Source organism: Seriola aureovittata, chromosome 9 (assembly GCF_021018895.1).
Source record: "Seriola aureovittata isolate HTS-2021-v1 ecotype China chromosome 9, ASM2101889v1, whole genome shotgun sequence".
Lineage (NCBI taxonomy): Eukaryota > Metazoa > Chordata > Actinopteri > Carangiformes > Carangidae > Seriola > Seriola aureovittata.
This window is the reverse complement of record NC_079372.1, coordinates 14350951-14370344: the sequence shown is the minus strand read 5'-3', so window position 1 is coordinate 14370344 and position 19394 is coordinate 14350951. Positions and strand designations below refer to the sequence as shown.

The 19394-nt window shown below is 40.3% G+C and overlaps 2 protein-coding genes across 4 annotated transcripts; both read right to left on the bottom strand.

Annotated features, from left to right (window-relative positions):
• Nucleotides 1-88: 88 nt before the first annotated feature.
• On the bottom strand, nucleotides 89-7148 carry LOC130174271 (proteasomal ubiquitin receptor ADRM1-like). Of its 2 annotated transcripts, none has more exons than XM_056383964.1 (10): nucleotides 7041-7148; nucleotides 5830-6057; nucleotides 5620-5736; nucleotides 5169-5292; nucleotides 4973-5059; nucleotides 4752-4848; nucleotides 3019-3260; nucleotides 1664-1821; nucleotides 1249-1351; nucleotides 89-454 (listed from the first exon to the last, which is right to left on the bottom strand). In XM_056383964.1, exons 2-10 carry the CDS (start codon nucleotides 6037-6039, stop codon nucleotides 351-353), a joined length of 1242 nt encoding a protein of 413 aa, XP_056239939.1. In that variant the 5' UTR covers nucleotides 6040-6057; nucleotides 7041-7148; the 3' UTR covers nucleotides 89-350. The 2 variants fall into 2 exon arrangements, with proteins under 2 accessions (XP_056239939.1, XP_056239940.1); XM_056383965.1 differs by having other exon boundaries at nucleotides 5830-6054; nucleotides 7041-7112.
• Nucleotides 7149-8693: 1545 nt separating this feature from the next.
• Nucleotides 8694-19200, bottom strand: LOC130174269 (oxysterol-binding protein-related protein 2-like). Of its 2 annotated transcripts, none has more exons than XM_056383962.1 (14): nucleotides 19076-19200; nucleotides 18638-18783; nucleotides 18411-18522; nucleotides 16171-16246; nucleotides 15541-15675; nucleotides 15288-15385; nucleotides 14989-15171; nucleotides 14345-14452; nucleotides 14166-14255; nucleotides 13947-14073; nucleotides 13215-13334; nucleotides 12675-12798; nucleotides 12448-12538; nucleotides 8694-10975 (listed from the first exon to the last, which is right to left on the bottom strand). In XM_056383962.1, exons 2-14 carry the CDS (start codon nucleotides 18672-18674, stop codon nucleotides 10873-10875), a joined length of 1404 nt encoding a protein of 467 aa, XP_056239937.1. In that variant the 5' UTR covers nucleotides 18675-18783; nucleotides 19076-19200; the 3' UTR covers nucleotides 8694-10872. The 2 variants fall into 2 exon arrangements, with proteins under 2 accessions (XP_056239937.1, XP_056239938.1); XM_056383963.1 differs by having other exon boundaries at nucleotides 18638-18675; nucleotides 19076-19166.
• Between the last annotated feature and the right edge of the window lie 194 nt (nucleotides 19201-19394).

Here is a 19394-nt window from a genome sequence, read left to right as displayed (position 1 = left end):
GTTCAGCAGTTTTCATCTCTTCAGGCTGTTAAAGGTACTAAATGAAGTGGAGTGTAGAGCTGGCTAGAAAATAAACCCAACAGATGAGTGTGTTTCTCATCACTTTACTGTTCCCTTGTGTCAGGACAGGATGGGCTATGAGCTGACATGCAGGAAGAATACATGTTCATTCAGGTAAATCAGTATATATTAAATCAACACACTGTTGCAGGATGAACACAGCACTATTAGCTGAGAGGGAGTCTTAGTCACAGTTTCTACTATATTAACCACAATCCTTATCCTTAATGTGTAATAGTAACAAAACAGCAGAAGCAGCAAAATACATTAAATAATAATGTCAGGACTTTTTAGTCCAAACTCATGTCTTCATCGTCGTCTTTCTTGTCTTTTGAGTCGCCGTCCTGGTCAGACTTTGTCTCCGTCTCCATGGCTTTAGCAAAAGCCTCCACATCTGCAAAGACAAAAACGTCTAGAAATCAGGGCCACAAATAATTGGCCTCAGTATCATTTATTCTCCCAATTAATTATCAGTTGATGAGGCTGATATTTTATATTTTTCTTATTGTCAACAAATCCCATGAAAAGACCAAAACTAAAAATGAACTCATCTACTAACAAGTATTTAAAATGGTGAAATTAGTTGCCTTTTGGAGTAACGTTTGCTAAAAACTGCAGTGCCCAGCTGTTTTAAGAAATTACTCTTTTAAAAACCTGAAACTATATATTTATTTGCTATTTTTTTAAAGAAGGGTGTCTTCAGTTTGAACCTGTGAGGTTAGGGCTGAGAGCCACAGACTGGGGCTGATACATTGTTGATTTTGGCCTTTTCGTGAGATTCTCTGACAATAAGAAAAATATGGAATGACACCAGACTCATCTTTAAAAAGTATATAAAATACTGTTTCAGTATAATACAGTAAGGGATCCCTGCATTCACAGGTAGAAAAACCTTTCGGATCCTGTACTTAAGTAAAAGCAGTAAAACCACAATGTCAAAATACTCCACTATAGGTAAAAGTCTTGCATTCAAAATCTTACTTAAGTAAAAGTTGAAAAAGTAACTACATCTGTCAAATGTACTGACTTAAAAATTATATCTCCCTTTGAGCTTTGGTAAAGTTTTCGTTTTGTCGGCTTTCTCAGTATATTACAATGTCGTGTATAAATTCAAAGAAACAGGATGAATTCTCTGGCAGCGAAACAAACAGTTACAGTGTCTCTGCTTGATGTGGGTGAAACACTGACCTCCTTTGTTAGCGGCATCGACAGCCTCTGCAGGCAAGCCGAACTGGTTCATTAGAGGCCCCAACTGCCCGGATGCCAGGGCGCTGCTGAACATGCTCATAGCCTGAGAGAAACAATAAATACAGACAGTAAGGGCCAAATACCACAACAACATGCTAAATACCAACAAAAGACGGCCTCACAGTGACCAGAATTCTGCTCAGAGGAAAATACAGTATTTCACAGTTCACATGCTGCTTTCATGCCCAAGGACAGTAAAATGTTTAATGTCAAACTTTGCACCAGGCTGGAAATAAGCCCATAGCCAAGAGGTGTTTGTGTTTATTATATGTACAGAGTGAAACTGCCACACAAGAAATAAATCACATTCAGTTACGGACTGGTTGGAAACTACAGAGGAGGGCAAACACTTTACCTGCTGAAACTGAGGCGAGCTGAGCGTGTTGTGGAGCTCCTCTGAGCTCTGAGGCAGGGACTCTCCGGAGGGCAGATAGGGCATCAGCCTCTGCTGCACCTCAGGGTTGGCCAGGATGGGTGCCATGACCTCAGGTGTCAGGACGCTGGCGAGGTCCACTACAGGCAACAAACACCACCAAATGAAAATATATCCCCCACAGTTATAAAAGCACTACTTTCTATTTCTGTTTCAGGCTTTGCAGCTTGATTTTCATGAAGACCTGTATAATCACAACATTTTTCAAGACAGAGCTTGAAACAATGACATAGTTTTAGGAATTCACACACACATTGTAATAAGCCAACTGCTCTTAACATCCAGCTGTTTTTGAACCTAATTCGCCTACATTTGCATATGTAGATGAAAACACTTAGAAGCATTTATGAGAAATCTTCTAGTTGTAGCTCTCTCTAGTTTTTTTTTGTCTTCGTCTGAAAAGAAAAGCCATATTTGATAACCATAACTAAGATATACTTTGATATGACAAACGAGTTAGCAAACAGTTGTAATATTAGTATTCATTTTGCTCTACATCAATTATCTGAGAAAAAAAATAGTATCTGGCTCTTAAGCTGCTAAATTTTTCTTCACCAGCAAGTCACTAAAATTTTGTCTGTCTGCTGTTCAGTCCTTGGCAGGAGGTGCAAAGTGCGTTTATCAGCCTACTGCAGCTTAAAGCGACAGTTCGAGAGCTTTAACAGTGAATCAACACAATAAAGTTGAGGCCGTTAAACTACAACATTGAGCTGAAAGCTTCTGTAAAGATCCACGGAGCTGCAGAGTCAGGTGATAATTCTCTGTGGGTTCCTCCCCTTTCATATACAAGTAGTCATGCGATCCATTGTTAATATAAAAAGATAGATTATAGCAACTTCTTTCATAACACCTCAACTAATTTTGCACATTCTTCATTTCTTTCCACTTCCTACTCATTCTACTCCCTCAGCACTCTCTAGTTTTGTATGTGAATCTATAGGCAGGGTGATTAATAGTGTGAATGAAACAGGAAAGATGCAGTGGAGCCTCATGTCGTCACAGTAAAATTAACTCAAAACAGCGACAGATTGCAGTGTTTACAGGGGGTTACTGCTTCTGCAACAAGCTGAATTTATTATGTTAAAATTGCACATTATTACAGAAACTGTTGTGTCTACAGTTTTAATTATTTGCTGCATAATTAGTTGAATTTACACTAATTAGGGCTAATTATGCATTTGCCTTTGGTGGTTATTGAAGTTTTTGTCTTATCTCAGCTCTGAGCAGAATAGTTTTCGGTCTGCCTGAGGACACATTCTCTATGGTCGCTGTCTCACCTCCCTGGCCGCTCGCAGGCACATTCATGGTGGCCAGGATGCTCTGCAGGTCTCTCAGCTGGATGGGCTGTGTGGGGTTGGCTGCCCCTGCTGCCAGAGAGGACACAGCAGGGGTGGAGGGGGTGGTGGCTGTGGGGGAGGCTGCTGAGGTGGCGGAGGGAGTGATAGGGGTGGTGGGTACCTGGGAGGAGCTGAGCCGACTGGCAGTGGAGGTAGAGGTGGGGGTGACGGCTGTGGACGGACTGAGAGGAGAGAGGAAAAAAACACACATTGTCTATCACTGGACTGTTACTGAATCAAACTTCCAGCATTAGTACAGATTTAAATCATCAGCCTGTGATTTCTATTGTTGCTTTGTGATGAACCAAAGCTACTTCTGCTTCAGTGGTTTCCTTCATTTGCAGGAATGCATTTCAACAACCCCAGGGAAGGAACAGTGAATTTCATATATGTAGTATGAGCGCGTAGAGAACAACAGTGATAAACCAGAGAACACGTTTTTCCAGTTGTCTCTTGTGAACACTTTATATGCTGATCTGAAATATTGATGATTCACTGATAAGACAATGAACAGAAAATTAATAGGTAACTATTTTGATTATACTGCCCCACAAAGGTAAAATACAGTAACTACATACTTGGTTAAAAATTGAGTTCATACCTGTATCTGACATTCTGACATATGTTTTACTAAGATAAAAAAAAAATATTATGCCATAGTAACATATAATCTGTGAACTGTAAGACTTGTCATCACATTTACTGAACTCTTTTCCATAGAGATAAAACTACTCCACATCTAATGTCAGAGGACTACATCAAATGAAAGATAGCTTGTGAGATAGCCGTGGCTAAAACTAAAGCTGAGTTTACCTTTTAAATTTTCCCTTAGTTCTAATCTGTAAATGAAAAATATCAATTTCGATGAACTGACAATTTGGCTCGTCATTCCACAAGATTAAATACGGCAGCAGATAAATCAACTCGTGATGGAAAAAGAGAAAACAGCTAAACTCCTGCTAACGGTGGCTAGCTTAGCAGATCTCTCATTTTTTGACTTAAGTGAATTCTCTTTGTATTATGTGACAATATCTTTCTTTGTTTAATATTGTTTGTAAAAAAAACCAAAAAAACAATCACCTTGGGTTTTAATCAATGAGTTGAGAAAATAATCAGTAGACTAATCAATAATGGAAAATAATCTTTGTAGTCCTAAGTGTAAATGTGTGTGAAGAAACCGATATTTGCGGTTTCACAAAAAAAATTCACCCTTTCCAACAGAAAAACCTTTAGCACCAGGTCCACTTATTGGAAATTTTATAGAAAATTTTATAGAAAATTTCAGCTCTGAAATGAAGCTCTCAGCTAAAAGCTCTTGAAAATTTCCAGTAAGTGGAGTTTGTGCTCAGTATTTGTTTTGTCAAACTGCTATTTTCAAGGTTGATCCTGAACCTTCGAGCTCAAGATTTCTCCCTGTTGTACTGACACTAAAACTTAACATTTACTGTTCGTGTTTTAGACAGCTGATACTGCTTATGCTCGCCCACCTTCTGTCTGTCATAGCTGCCCCTCAAAGATTTCTTGGCAGCATCTCATCTTCTGTGTTTGGCTCTTTACCAGCTATGATGAGAAAAATATGCCTCCAAAAAAAATTTTAAAAAAGGCTCAAAAATATGGAGGTACATAGCCAATAGCTGTGTTTGAATTATTAAACTGGAATATACGTAAGATACCTGGTTGAGGAGTTGCTGGCCGCAGGAACACTGCTGCTGCTGCTGCTGCTGCCCAGGAGGTTGGCCAGGCCTGGACCGGCCAGCGCCCCAAGGCCACCTGATAATCAGAGAACATGAAACAGGATCTAACGAGATATTTTTCACTTCAGAGCAAATGCATCGGATCATGTTTTCACGCTGTCGCCTCTGCAGCTTCAGGACTCATTTAATAAGCTACGTACCGATCCCGCCCAGTCCAGTTGGACCAATGAGCTGCATGAGCTGGTTGTGGCTCATGTTTCCCAGAAGGCTTTGCAGACCGCCCTCCCCTTTACATGAAAACAGAAGACAACATGTGACACACAGCATGAGTGAAACTGTGCTTTCTGATGTTTTTCTATGCCAAATTTCTGGTTCTTGCCCATGAGCGTGTGTTACCTCCCAGGGCAGACAGATCATGTCCTCCACTGCTGCCACTACCAAGAGCACCTGGCATGGGCGGGTTGTTCAAATACTCGTTCACTTTGCGGCAGTACTCCTCATCCTTGTCCGTCTTGGGCTCCTGAGATTAGAAAAACAGAAAACTGAGCGAGGTGAAAAGAAAAATGAAATGATCAAAACCAACAATGTGTCTCTCAGTACTTCTTCTCCACCCTGTCTATGGAACTCAAAAGGCCCATTTATTGCTACTCAAGATGTAAATCTTTAAAAACTGGTCACAAATATATAGTCTTATGTTTAGAAATGCAAGAGAGAAATTCCTTCAACAACTGGGAACTTTAGTTCTGGCAAATGTTACTCAAAAAGGAGTAAATGGTGACTTTGTTGTGGACTATTTTCATCGGCGGATTAATACACATTTGGTGCTCCAGACCATCCAGCTGCATACCTGCATCCAGAAGAAGAGTCTTTTGGAGCCAGCTTTGAACTTCAGCACATAAACTCGTCCAGAGGTGCACTGGTTTACCCGTTTGAACTCACAGTCATCAGGGAAGATAATCAGGTCCTAGATTAAGAAAATGAAAATGGTTAATATTAAAAAAAAAAAAAAAAAAGTCAAACACAGACCGGCCAGTTTTACATGCAGAGAGTCACCTACATCATCCACGTTCCCGGTCGTCCGATCCTTCCAGCAGAAGTGGATGAGGGAGTCGTCGGTCTGCTGGATGTAGACCTGACCTTTGCGTTTGTCAGGGGTCACCGTGCTGCCCTTCATGGTCATTTTACCGGCCCGAAACTCAACCAGATACTTGCTGGAGGAGCCGCGAGACCCAGACACCATGCTGGGGAACAAAGCTCCAGAGGCCATGATGAAGAGGACACACTGCTGCAGGGACAGAGAGGAAGAGGAAGCCCTGTCTGTTATTTTACTGACCTAAATATGACAATGCAAACACAACATGTTGCTAAACCTAACATTAGCAAATAAAAACATTTGGACCAAACAATATTTGAGATATAAGCAGATAAATAAAATTAGTACAATATGTAAAAATTATGTTGATTTAGGCTCAAATTTTACTTGCATCTCAGGTGTGAGTTGTACTCCAACTGAACAGATGTTTCAGTCTGAATAAATAATCCAATGAATCATAATTCATGTCATGCTTCATGTTTTGATACAAATTCGGCCTGTTTTTCCTCTCACTAAAGCCTGTCCTGATAGAAGCCCTGTCTCTATGTACTGTGTATGGTGGATCCCAAAATACATGTAACACTGCCCATTGACATCACAGTCTTAAATATAATGCTACTGCAGCCCATGATATTTACACTTATGCTGTAGAGAGGACAATAGTCTGAGTGAAACACGGGTTATTTGTAAGATCATGGGGGAGAAATGAGAGCAGCTCTGGTCCCAGAAACGAGACTATTTTTCTTGCTGTGTCACTCCCCTCAATTACGAATATATCGAGTACTGATTCATGTAAATCACATATGACAACTCTTTTATGCGAATTCACTCTAGACATTTTTCAAGCTTATTCAATGTATACCTATTATTTTGTTGAGTCTTTCACAGATAAGACTCCTGAAATGAAAACATGATCCAGAAGCCGATTTTAATATGGAAAATATAACTGAAACAAGGCTCATCCCAGTGCTCCCATAATAAAACGGCTACTGGAGCGGACTACAGCCATAGACGCACCACAGATGACTCTGCATCCTGCAGCCAGCAGCCTGTTTTCAGCTCAGTATGGTCACGACTGAGCCTCAAATTCACATTTCATGTACACGGACAAAATTCTCACCTGGTTTATATGTTACAAATTCAAAACAATTAAAAAATAAGATGTTTATACTTACATTTCTCTCTGAATTAGCGTTCAACCGCAGGACGGTCTAACAAACAGCAGATGCTCGTGATTGGCTGACTGGCGCCGTTGCTTAACTGTGATTGGTCGAACTGTGTGTCAGTGACGTGGGCTTTAAATCCCTGCGCATGTTCGGTAGAGATGACACAACACCGCCTGCTTGTACTGAACGTGCATGTTCATTGTTTTTAGTTTTTATACAGATACGGATCAGAAATATTTCCAAGACTTTTTGAAACAATCTGATGAAATTGTAAAGAGCGAATAAATCAAATCTACTCGAAAACAAAAAACAAAAAACAAAAAACAAAAACAGGTGCTTTGTATCAAAAATGAAGCATGGATGGATGATGAGACATGTTAAGTCTTTCTTATTGGAACATGACACCTAGACTGAAGGAGACACAAAAAGGGGCTGCATTGGTCCCTTTGCAACATCTTGTAGTTGTTTTGCCTCTCATTTCAGTCGTCTTCTCTCATTTTGTATCTGTTAAGACAGTTTTTTCCTCTTTGTGGTAATTTCATGTCTGTATTAACTGTTTTTTCCTCTGTGTAGTTGTGTGCCTCTTTTCAGCTGTTTTGTGTCTTGATGGCAGTTTTGTGCCTCTCTGTAATAGTTCTGTGTCTTCTGTAGTAGTTTGTGTTTCTTTGTGGTGGCTCTGTGTATCTCTGTATTCATATGCACAAAATGAATACAGAGATACACAGAGAGATTTTAACTGTTTCTGTGTCTTTGCAGTCATGTGTCTCTTTGTGGTCCACGGGGGCTTTTCCATTCAAGTGTGGACTGCAAGATCAAGTAATAAAGTAGGACCAGGCTTAAAGGATAACTGTGATAATATTGTGTATTTAACAACCATGTAATGATCTCACTAACAACTATTGCTTGAGCAGCCGTTCAAAGCATGATAGATCTTATTCCTTTGAAATTAATTGTAAAATTAACACATAAACCACACTGCTGCACTGGGTAACATGTACATTGATTACAAGGAACACACAGACTGTGTTTTATGCCATAAATACTCAATATCGCACTAAATCTGCTGCCAAAATGAGTTTACAGCAAATGCACTATTTACTCTTTTATTAGTGATGTTTAAATACTACATTTTCAATCTGTTGTAGGAAATTATTCAGCCTAAATTAAATTATATTATATATATATTATTTTTGTCTCAAGAAGTTCCAAGACAGACTAACATTGTTGGTTTTGTTTTTTTATGGGATTTGTTCATAATAGAATAAAGAAAAACTCCAGCTTTATCCTCTAAAGATTCTATTGTTTCAATTAATAGATTAAATCATTTGTTTATAAAATGTCAAAAAAAAAAAAAAAAGTTGAGAAATGCCCAAAAATAATGAATCAACAATGAAAATACTTGTCTACTTGTAACTGCTTGTCAAATGTTGCATTATGTCAATAATCAGAGTAGTTTGTCCTTCTCAGTTTCTTTTTAATATTTTTAGAGGCCTGAAAAGTCAGAAAAAATACATTATGTTGTGTAGCAGAAAAATATTTTGTCTTTACTATCCTATAAATGATCTTGTAAAGACTTGGTTGGGAATCACTGGTATAAAAACACATTGATGTCAAAGTGTAGAACTGATACTAAAATTCTGATTATTCAAACAGTGACATGACTGTAATTTCAATAGTCCATAATTTATTTCTTAAATATACCTTGTATGCATATGGTTATGTGTGGATAACAGTATGAGGAGGAGGAAAAACAGATCAATGAACATACAATGTAAACATTTTCAAATGGATGCTAGACAGACAGAGAAGGGCGTAAAGAGTATGAGATCAAAGGAACCATCAGACTGAACCTGCACCTTTAGGTGTCTGCAGGCGTCACAAAGTGCTTTGAATTCAGAGTAAAGTTGAGAGCAGCTGGGGGAAGACATGATGTTGGACATTTCACGATACAATATGTGCATAGGACTGTGAGCGGTCAAATGTGCAGTTTAATGCAAGGTTAGTGCTCAGAAACAAGAAGGAACATCTCTACACTGTCTAATAACCACACGGCTGAACAGTTTGTATGTGAGCATCATATCATCAGCACAACATTCATTAGCCGCTGCCTCTGTAGCGTCTGAAGCACACATTGGCTACTAGCTAAAGAAAAATTAAGTGTTTTATTTTATTTTTCACATTTTAGGAGGGCAGACTGGATGGATCAGTTTGCATAGGTTCATGGTGCCTTCAGTGTCCTGTCTTATTCGTTCCTGCTGTATCCAAAAACACAACTTTGATTTATTGAAAAATGACCAAGGAATTCAAACTGGATACTCCAGTCAGAGTTACTTGTCCACATGTGAAGACAGTAGCTATAATCAGGAGTCAATATGACACAGCTTTCTATTTAAACCAGAGATTTTCAAAGTGCACCTCCACAAAGGGACCCAGTCAACGCAGTCAAATCTGATCTGACACTTCCCGAGAATATCATGTGTCATTTCTTCAATTTTGAATAAACATCCAAAAGTCAGATTAGAAATGACAGAATTATAACCCCAGAATTTGCCTCAGAATCATCACATTTTTAAGTGTTCTTCCGTATCAAACTAAACCATTGATAGGTGTTTGTACATCCATGGGTAAATTGCGAAAAGGAACTGTTAATATATAATTCAGCATAAATTTAATGAGGCCAATTTGCCAAATGTAAACAAAAAAATGGTGTTCAAGTTGTCGGCCATAGGTAACTAACTGTTTCCTTGGCAACATTATATTTCTTGTCTGTCTTGATATTTTTCGACAGTACTGAGGCTCAGAACGTCCCATCAACGTGGTTTTTATATTCTGGGAACACGGACACTCTCCTCTATCCATTCATCTGCAGGTATTGACTGCGTTGAGACCCTGTGAACATCTAGACAAAAAGATCAACAATTGTCAGGTGGTGGAGCCCACAGTGTCGGACTTTGAAAACCCCTGCTTTAAACCAATACGCTCTGTATGCCTTTGCTTTAAAGTTTTATGTGAATACATTATTACAGTATCCTACTATACTCAGTGCAGAAGAAGTTGTTTTTATGGCTTTAAAGTGTGTAAATAATCATCTTGGTGACCATGCATGCACCAGTTATTATACACATTAACTATGTTACAGCGGACAACAATATAATGCACCAACAATTTCTGTTTACTGTGGCAGTAAACATGGTTGTAAGCAGCTTTTGTTTCTACTGTATGTCTCTATTCACAGAAAATTATCACACTTGTGATGTTTTAGGGACGTTTAGTGCTAACTAAAATAGACATCTAATATTCAAATAGGTTATATATAAAAGTAGCAGATGTGTTTAAATAACCCCTGATATCTGAATGCAACTTGACAGAAGTGTGTGGAGTGTCTACAGGTGAGGCTATGGTTGAGTACCTGAACTAAACCTGAAAATATATCCTTTAGAAGTCTGAGCTTTGTGACCTGCAGCAGCACCGCAGGGATCACACAGGTGACTGGTTTAAAACCCTCAACAGGTGAGTTACATACATGTGGATTATTGTCAACATCAGAATATGACTAGGGAATATAAAGATGAAGATGTTTGATGCTCAACATTTACAGTAAGTAAACTCTAAAATTCTCCTTAATATTTTTTTTTCTTTTCCTGTGGACAACGTTCACAGTCAATTGCAGATAATCTGATAAACTGTCTGATCACATTTTTGATATCAGCTTTTCATTGATTCAAACAAAGACACAGTACCACTGAGCGTCTGGATGTCACAAAGACACAAATCTTAGATGCTGAGAGAAACAGAGTAAATCCTATCAGTGAGGAGATCTTCACACTGAGCACCTCCTGTGTCAATAAATGTTGGGACAGTCAGTGTAATTCCTGTCAAAGTATCCACCTGTGTACAGCCAATCCTCAGCTCCTGTGTGGGGGTTTGTTCCCAGCTGGAACCACCTGAGGAGACAGAAGGCAAGTGAGACCTGTTTTTAATGACAGGGTTAAGGGAAAACGTTGCATAACAGGAGCAATGTGCAGTTGTGGGAGCATGTTTCAATTATAATGTGTGGAGCATTTTCTGCATTTAGTTTAATTCAAAGTGGGATTTTTTTCTAATAATTTTTTTTATATTTTTTGAAATTATATTTCATGTACAATGGCTGAATTCCAGTAAATTGGGAGACACTCATTAGCTCTTTTGAGACATGGAATATATCATGTTGCTGGTTTCAGCAGTCTGTTCAAATGATGACATTTTCCTTTGGCTTTACTCGGATGTGACAAACCTTTACGCAAACAGCAATGAGGCTTGTGCAATATTTGCCATTTCTTTCACCAGAGGAAGGGATAACACCACAAGACTTTATTGACACCCGTCTTGTTTTATGTCTTTATAAACAATACTGGGGAGAGCATGCAGCCAGCAAAGATTGATCTGTGAGCAGATGACACAGTGAAATAAAGAGTCGCTCCTTGGTTAAATGAGGCGACTGCTGGCTTGCAAACTGCTTTTCACACACGCGTGTCATCATTTTACCAGTTAAAATGAATCACAAAATAACACACACAAAAACAGATTGATGACTTTCTCCAGGATCTATTTACATTCTGTACAAAAGGTGTAGATGACATCAGTCTTAAAACTGCTGAAGGAATTGCATTAAAAAAAAGTCTCTGCATACAAATATCTTAGATTATGTCTGAATGACAAATTGTCTCTCCATATTCACATTAACAACCTTGTGGAGAAAGTGAAACCTAAATCAGGTTTTACTTTCATTTTAAGAAATTTAAAATACAGAGAGAGATTCACATGTACATTTCAATCTTTAAAGCCTCCCTTGGTAAAATTCCTGTTTACGTTAATGAGTGACTTTTTCCTGTTTTTAACAGCTGTCAGACCAGATCATCTAGACAGATAATCTTCAGTGTCCACAGAGTCTGTTCAGACCCTGATAAAACTGAATTTTCTTTTTATACACCCTTTTTTTTTTTTTTTTTTTTTTAAAGTGGCAAAAACACATTTTTGGGGATGGCCTCGTCCACGGCAGTGCATCACTCAACTTCTGTGCTGGAGCTCCCTGATGTTTCTCTCAACTGCGAGGGCGCCATTCTGAGTCTACGACAGGTAATAAACTGACTGTACCTCACACAACCCCCTGTCAAATTACCCGGATTATCACTTTTAATTAATCTGACTGCATCCAATTCAGACCAGTGATGTGGAAATGTTACTACTATACGTCTTATGTCTTAAGATTGCAGTTGTGACTTTTACGCAGAAGGGACTCGGGTGTTATTCCAACATGAGACCGACAAGTTAAGTTACCATCACATTTACATAACGAGGTGCATGTCTGAGAGGGGCTCCAGCTGCAACCTCCTGAGAATACACCATGTAAAGTTACAGATTTATAACTCACACACACCTGGTTGACCAGTCCTCCTCATCCATGGAGCGTTCCCGGCGTGCGGCCCTTTGTTTCTCCTCTAACCGCTCCTTCTCTGTACTTGCCGTCTCTATAAAACACAAAAATAATGAAGAAGCCATTACAGCATCGCGTCAGGGTTCTAGTAATGCAGTGATGTGTGGAAGGAATAGTTTCAGCTTGTCTCAGCATTTATAGAGGTCGCGTTTATGTGAGGCTGGGGTTACCTATGTCTCCATTTTCCATGGCTCTGATGTCGGGCCTCAGCCGGCAGTCTGTCGGTGCCATCAGTCTATCCATACTGGGCTCCAGCTCATTTAGTGTCATGGCAAAGCTGGTGAAGTTATACATCTACAAAGGAAACGCAGGACGGAACACAGCAGAGGTTAAGTAATGAAAATAATATTTTAAAGTATAGGGTTTCAGCTCAGTTGAACAGCTGGCGGTACAACTGTTAACCCCCCCCCCCCCCCCCCCCCCCCCCCCCCCAAAAAAAAACCAAGGGCCTTAAAACTTCAATTTAAAAAAAAAAAAAAAGTTTCATGTTCTTAAGGTTGCTAGGCGACAGGAGCTGCAACACAACGATAAGGGCAGGTACAGCTGGTGAAGCGAAGTGGAGATCCTCTGTGGGCGAGACTTATTTTGATTCAGCCTTTGCGGTCTAGGGCGAGTACAAAGGCCACACCTCCTTAGACTGCGTCCTCTGAGGGATGTGGCCCATGAATTGAGACACAGCTATGGTGTGTGTGTGTGTGTGTGACACTGACCTGTGCTGAGTGAGTAGGCCGCGGCGTTATCCTCCACAGTAAGGCACTTCCTGGTATCACAGTCACAGTCTCTTGAACTTCTGGCATCTCATCTGCTTCCTCACCTTCACAACTATGTTCCTACACACACACACACACACACACACACACACACACACACACACACACACACACACACACACACACACACACACACACACACACACACACACACACACACACACACACACACACACACACACAGATCCAACCAGATAAATAATAACATTATCATCACACATGGACCAACTAGCTAAAGCTTACAGTACGTAGAATACATGTGCAAACAGGTGATTCACAGAAATACAGTTGCCACAAATTCAACACGTCTCTCAAGCAACAATGCATGTCATTGCAAGACATTATGGATTAGTGCTGGCAATGATCTAATCATACACTGCACTTTGAACATAACTGGAACTAGACAACAGCAGTAGCACACTACAGATATCAAATACACTTTTACCTTACCTTCTACTAAAGCCACTGCATGTTATTGTGAAAGGAAAAGATACCGTTTGAGAAAAACATTTTAGAGTGATGAGTAAAATTCACAGATTACTTCACGTTGTAAGACAGATAAAACAAGTCAAAGACAAGCGTGAGAACAGACTCTAAGCAGCATTTCATCTCAGTGGAAGGTTAGATGTCAGTCGGTTCATCAGTTTCTAGTCAAATCGGAGCGTCACTCACCTGTTTGGGCTTCTTCAAGTCTCCTCCCGTCTTCTTGTCTGACTTCTTGTATGTTTCATAAACCTTGGGGTCCACGCTGTACATGCACTCTGTCCACTTCCCATAGATCACTCGCCGCTTCTTCTTACTGGTTCCACAGCAGAGACAGAAAATTCACCTTGGAGAAAATTAAATCACAGCCACTGGCTATTCACAGTGTTGTTATGGTTACGCTCTTACCTTTTGTCTTGAATATAACCTTCTACTTTGTGCAGCTCTTTCCCAAACATCCCACATGGTTTGAAGTTCAACACACACTTATCCCCCGTGCTGAGGAAATAAATGGAGGAAATATGTATATCAATCAGTAAGCACCGGTGGACGGTTTAAATCTTGCAATGCAGTGTTTGTCATTGTACCTGTGGTTGACTATCTCCACAGTTCCATACTGCTCAATCCAGAGTTTCCCCAGGATGATGTTATGTACACAGCACAACGGATTTGTCCACGTGTACGCTTCTTTATGTCTGTAAGAAAATCACAGCTTCTTGAATGAATAGTTTTACACTACACAGTGTTATTGTTAATTACTGAGCATTAGAGGTGCTGGAAGGTGGATTTTTTTTTTTTTACCTTTGAACTGAAACAGGCTAGTTGTTTCCCCCCGTTTCTAGTCTTTGTGCTAAGCTAAGGTAACCAGCTGTTGGCTGTAGCTTCATATTTAACAGACACATACAGGAGTGGTATCGATCTTCTCATCTAACTCTCGCTAGGAAACCAATAAAGTGCCTTTGCTATAATGTGGAACTACTTTAAATATTGTTTGGCTATATCGATGTCATGGCTGTTTTAACTTTCACATTTTCATGCAAAATCAAGCAAGCAACAAAGCAAAACTGAAATTTCAGGAAAAGCCAAGAACATTCAAAGTATTTCCACATGCAGACATCGAGTACGAACAAATCATTAAAACAATTATATGAAAGCACAACAACAACAACAACAACAACAACGAGTACGGGCATGCAGAAAATCCACACAGATAAGTGACATAAATACTCACTTCAGTAACTCCAGTGTCATGGTGCCTTTGGGCTCAGCCTCCACACTTTTGCCCCAGAACTTGAGTTTCGGGTAGATGGAGCCATGAAACTCAAACTCTTGCTTCAGAGACTGAGCATGGAAGGCACTGATAGGGGGGTGGTGGCTCACCTGCTCCGAGATCAATCTGTATCCGTCATCCTCCCTTAAAAAACATTTAAAAACTCTCATAAATGAAAGTAAAAATGCTATCATCAAGGCGAAACTGTACTATGCAGTTTCAAGTTTCCACAGGCTTTTGCCAACAGTCTTGACTAATACCTTATGAGTTCAAATGTCTCCCCCAGTAAAGGATTAAATGGCTTTCCAGTCCTTTCCCATTGTGATGCTACAGCTGAAACAGCAAATGCCGCAACAACCTGTCACAGAGACATGAAGTGGGTCAGAGTAGACCTGCAATGATTAGTTGATTTTTCAATCGACAGAAAATTAATTGCTAAATCAAGCTGTTATGTTAACATTGTGATATTATATTGAACAAATACACAACATCAGAGTCATCTGTTATCTCTACCTGCATGCGGTCTATGGAGTCTGATAAACTGCAGGCTTGGTGGATAAGGTGAGTGTGTTCCATGTACTCTGAGATCCTCTGGAGAAAGCTCAGCGGCTCATTAAACACAACTGGCATGGCTATTTTGGACAGCTCCTGTAACACCCCAACAAAAATAAAAAATTAATAAAATCATATACTAGATTCAAAGAGTAAAACAGCACTGTTGTACAAAATACTTTACTCAAAGAAGCTCATGCATCATATTATTTAACTTCTAAGCAACAGAAATGCACTCCCTTTCAACTGTGTGAAAGACAAAACCATGACTTCTGCATCGACTGTATGCAGGTGTTCATTCAAGTTATTTTAGTTCTTTCAGATGGCTGCAAAGAGTGCATTTCCCAAACCAATTATAGCCATCTGAGCATTGGAAAGAACAGCGAGTTCAGTCAAGACTCATCTTGTAGAGGCGAGTTGAAAGCTGAAGTATGTAAAGTACTCAATTATTTAAAAATAAAATGCATGCTACACCACCCCAGAATCTGGATACTGCTTGTTCGTAGCAAAGTTGATGTCAGAAAATCAGATTAAACCGCCTGAGTACCTGAACCTGAGCTTTCTATTCTCATACTTGTAATAGGGACTCACCATGCCGATGCATTTCTTCAGTATACTCCACACACTGAAATTGTTTCTGGAGATCATTTCAGCAGGCAGGGTTTTCCTGGAACACATTTGGACCAAATAAGATTGTAAAGATCTTGTAAAATCAGACAAAACCTTTGACAGTGTATCTGTTAACAGCTGGCTCTTAATGGTTGGTCAATAATACAACTGATGACTGTAGCTACACCGACATGCTTGGCAGAAGAGGTGCTCACTAGCTAACATCATAAAAATGTGGTTACACTGCCCTTTCTGCCTCCACGTGTGAGTGCATGCATGATGAAACCCTCAAATCATGAACCCAAACTCTAATGTGGTCATGTGATAACACGCATACATAAATACACACATACATGCATCTGTAGTCACCGGTGTCACCTGCCCAGCCTTCCCCCTTAAGGGCGGGGCCTTGTGGATAACCTGTGTGTGTGACGTAGTGATTGAGGTGTCCTGGGAAGTAGAGATCTGTCGTGTGAGTTTGTGTCGTCGAGTGAGACTGAGCCGCGTGCCGTGCAGCCGGAGAAGCTACATGCTACAGGTAGTCAGAAAGAAGTGTCTAGATAAGTTCAGGATAACGACGTGACAGTGTTGAAAGGCCGGGAGTTGTGTTCGCTGCCCGCGTGGGAACAAAGCACTTTAACGTGAATGCAAAGCCTGGTCCGGACTGAGAGCTAGTTAGCAGCTAAGTAACGAGCCAAGCTAAATAACCCAAGCTACGGGTCAGAGCCTACTGCTGGCGGGAGGTAACAATAGTTTGGCCAAACGTGTGCAAATTAGGTATTTTGTTGATTTTTGAAGAAAAAAAGAAACAACTCCACTGCAGAAAATGAGCATTTCTTCAAATGTTAATGAACCGTTACTTTTTAAGTTCATAAACCTAAAACAAAAAGTTTGAGCACCACACCAAGTCAGTTTAGTAACCTCCCCTTTGGCACTACTTACAGACAGCTTACAGTCTTTTCATTATATAGTTGTTCAGCCACTCTCCCTGCAGATCACTTGAAGTTATAAGATCTTTTTAGGCTGTCTTGCACACGCAGAATGTTTTAAGATCTACACACGGATTTCCAATGATCTCTCAGAGCTGTAGGAGTGCAGCTGGACTTGCTTGAGGTTCTTGTAGACGTTTCACCAGCTGCACCTGAAGAAGCCTTTCATATGAGAGGAACCTCAAACAAGAGTAGTTAAAGCTAAGAGATACAATGACTCGGATGACTGAGAATCTTATGTCTTTCAATGATGCTCATGTGAGGGGACTGAGAGAGCTGTCACGCAATCTTCAGCTCGTGTCTCTTGAAGTAGGTCATGTTGGATTTTGAGTTTTACTTTGGATCATCATCCTGTTGGAGAGGCAAAGCTCTTTACAGTTTCAATTTGGGTCCAGAGTTTGCTGATATATAGTGGGATCCATTCTTCCATGTATCTGTGCAATGTTTCCTGTGCCACTGGCTCAACCCCAAAGCAGAATATTTCCACTCACATGCTTAACAGATGGCAAATTGTTCTTTTCCTCAAACGTCGCTCCCTTTTTTCCTCCATACACACCTTTGGTGATTGTGGCCTTAGATCTCCATCCTAACATCTTCTGTGCACAGCACATATCTCTAAAACAACTCTGGATTATCCAGAAGTTGCTCTGTATATTTCAGAGGTACTTTGTGATGAGATCACAGGTAAGGCTTCCTTCTGAAGATTCTTCCATGTATCATGTTTGTGCATCAACGCTGCACAGTGGGACATTTTTCCTTTCACGTCCTTTGCTGTCATAGGATGGGTTTACCTTTCTTCTCTGCGGTTGTGCTGTTTTATCTGAAAAATGTCTGTGTCTTTGAGATCCATAGCTTTCATTTCTTACTGACAGTTGAAATTTCAAACTGGAAGCACTGACATCTTAGTTATAGCCTCCAGTTAGGCATCATTTTCAGGTCCTCAGTCAGTTTCTTCAAGGAGAATTTATTATTGGCTGACAACTTCTAATGACAATTCTTGACATGCCTTACAAGTCGTAACAAGTCAATTAAGGCCAAATGAGTTAATGATAATCTGAGTGTTTCACAAGCAGTAACGGTGCATTAAGATCTGAAGAAAGGCTCAATTGTAATGCTGTAATGTTTGCTGCAGGGGTCGTATTTACTTCTTTTCGCTTAAAATTACAACAAAAGATGTAATTTATCCGAATACAACAGTGCATACATGCATACAGACTTCTATACATCCCTCACCTGCGCTCCCACACCCCATTCTCCTGTGTGGTGCTGCCGTCGGTCACCTGCTTGCTGTCAAACACCAGGGCATCTTTAAAACTGACCTCACAGGAATCATCTGACTCCAGCCCTGTTGGGGGCAAGAGGAGGGGGAGGGGGGTGAAGAAAGTAAAGACGCGGTTCATTCATTTTTAGACACGATAAGTAAATATGTTTAACTACAGACCACTCTCAGTCCGTCTCACCTGTCTCAGCGTCGTAAAACTCCTCCTCGCTGTTCATACTGAGCAGAAAAAGTAACTAAGCGTTACTCAGAAGCCATGTTTCCACCATCGGCCTGTCCCTGCAGCCCAGCCTCTCTCCAAGCATCACAGACAGCCAAACACACTACCTGCAACACGGACAGCTCGTTACACCGAGCAGGGCAGCTGGCAGTGGTCGTCAAAGCCAAACATTTTCTAGACCATGCTATGAATAAAATAACAGCTGTCAGTACATCCGTTCCCCGGAGCTGTTAGTTAGCTATCTGACTAGCTAACTAGCCGTTAGCATCGCTGCTGCACTGAGTTAAAACATCAGCTGGAGAGTGGACAGCAGAGATTAGCTAACGTTATCAGCACAGACACCGACAAACACATACCAGCACACACACGAAGATTTAAACACAATCCAATTAAATGTACCTGTGAATTAAGGTCAAATTAAAGCGCTAGTGACATAAACAATCGAAGAGTGCACTGCCTCTGAAGCTGGGCGGAAGTGGGCGGCAAGGACACCCTGATTGACAACTCCTTCAGCCAATCAGATCGCAGCCAGTAGCCGTCTAGAAATAGAAGGTAAAGAACAGATGTTGAGTCCAGCAGCTATTTTCAACACAGATTCAATAATGTGACATTAAACAAGGCCACTGATGAGTTTAACATAGGCTGGGAGGACCTGACTCCTCAAATAAAGGAAGTATGGTTTGACGGGTTTTAAAGGGCAGAACCCCCTTAACATGTA

Coding starts and splice junctions, on each gene's coding strand:
- LOC130174271 (XM_056383964.1), bottom strand. CDS start 6,039: ATGGCCTCTGGAGCTTTGTTCCCCAGCATGGTGTCTGGGTCTCGCGGC. Junction 5,060..5,168: donor TGATCTGTCTGCCCTGGGAG/GTAACACACGCT, acceptor TTTCATGTAAAG/GGGAGGGCGGTCTGCAAAGC. Junction 1,352..1,663: donor GCTCGCCTCAGTTTCAGCAG/GTAAAGTGTTTG, acceptor TGTTTCTCTCAG/GCTATGAGCATGTTCAGCAG.
- LOC130174269 (XM_056383962.1), bottom strand. CDS start 18,674: ATGAACAGCGAGGAGGAGTTTTACGACGCTGAGACAG. Junction 14,256..14,344: donor GTGGAGATAGTCAACCACAG/GTACAATGACAA, acceptor TTATTTCCTCAG/CACGGGGGATAAGTGTGTGT. Junction 12,799..13,214: donor GGCCTACTCACTCAGCACAG/GTCAGTGTCACA, acceptor TTTCCTTTGTAG/ATGTATAACTTCACCAGCTT.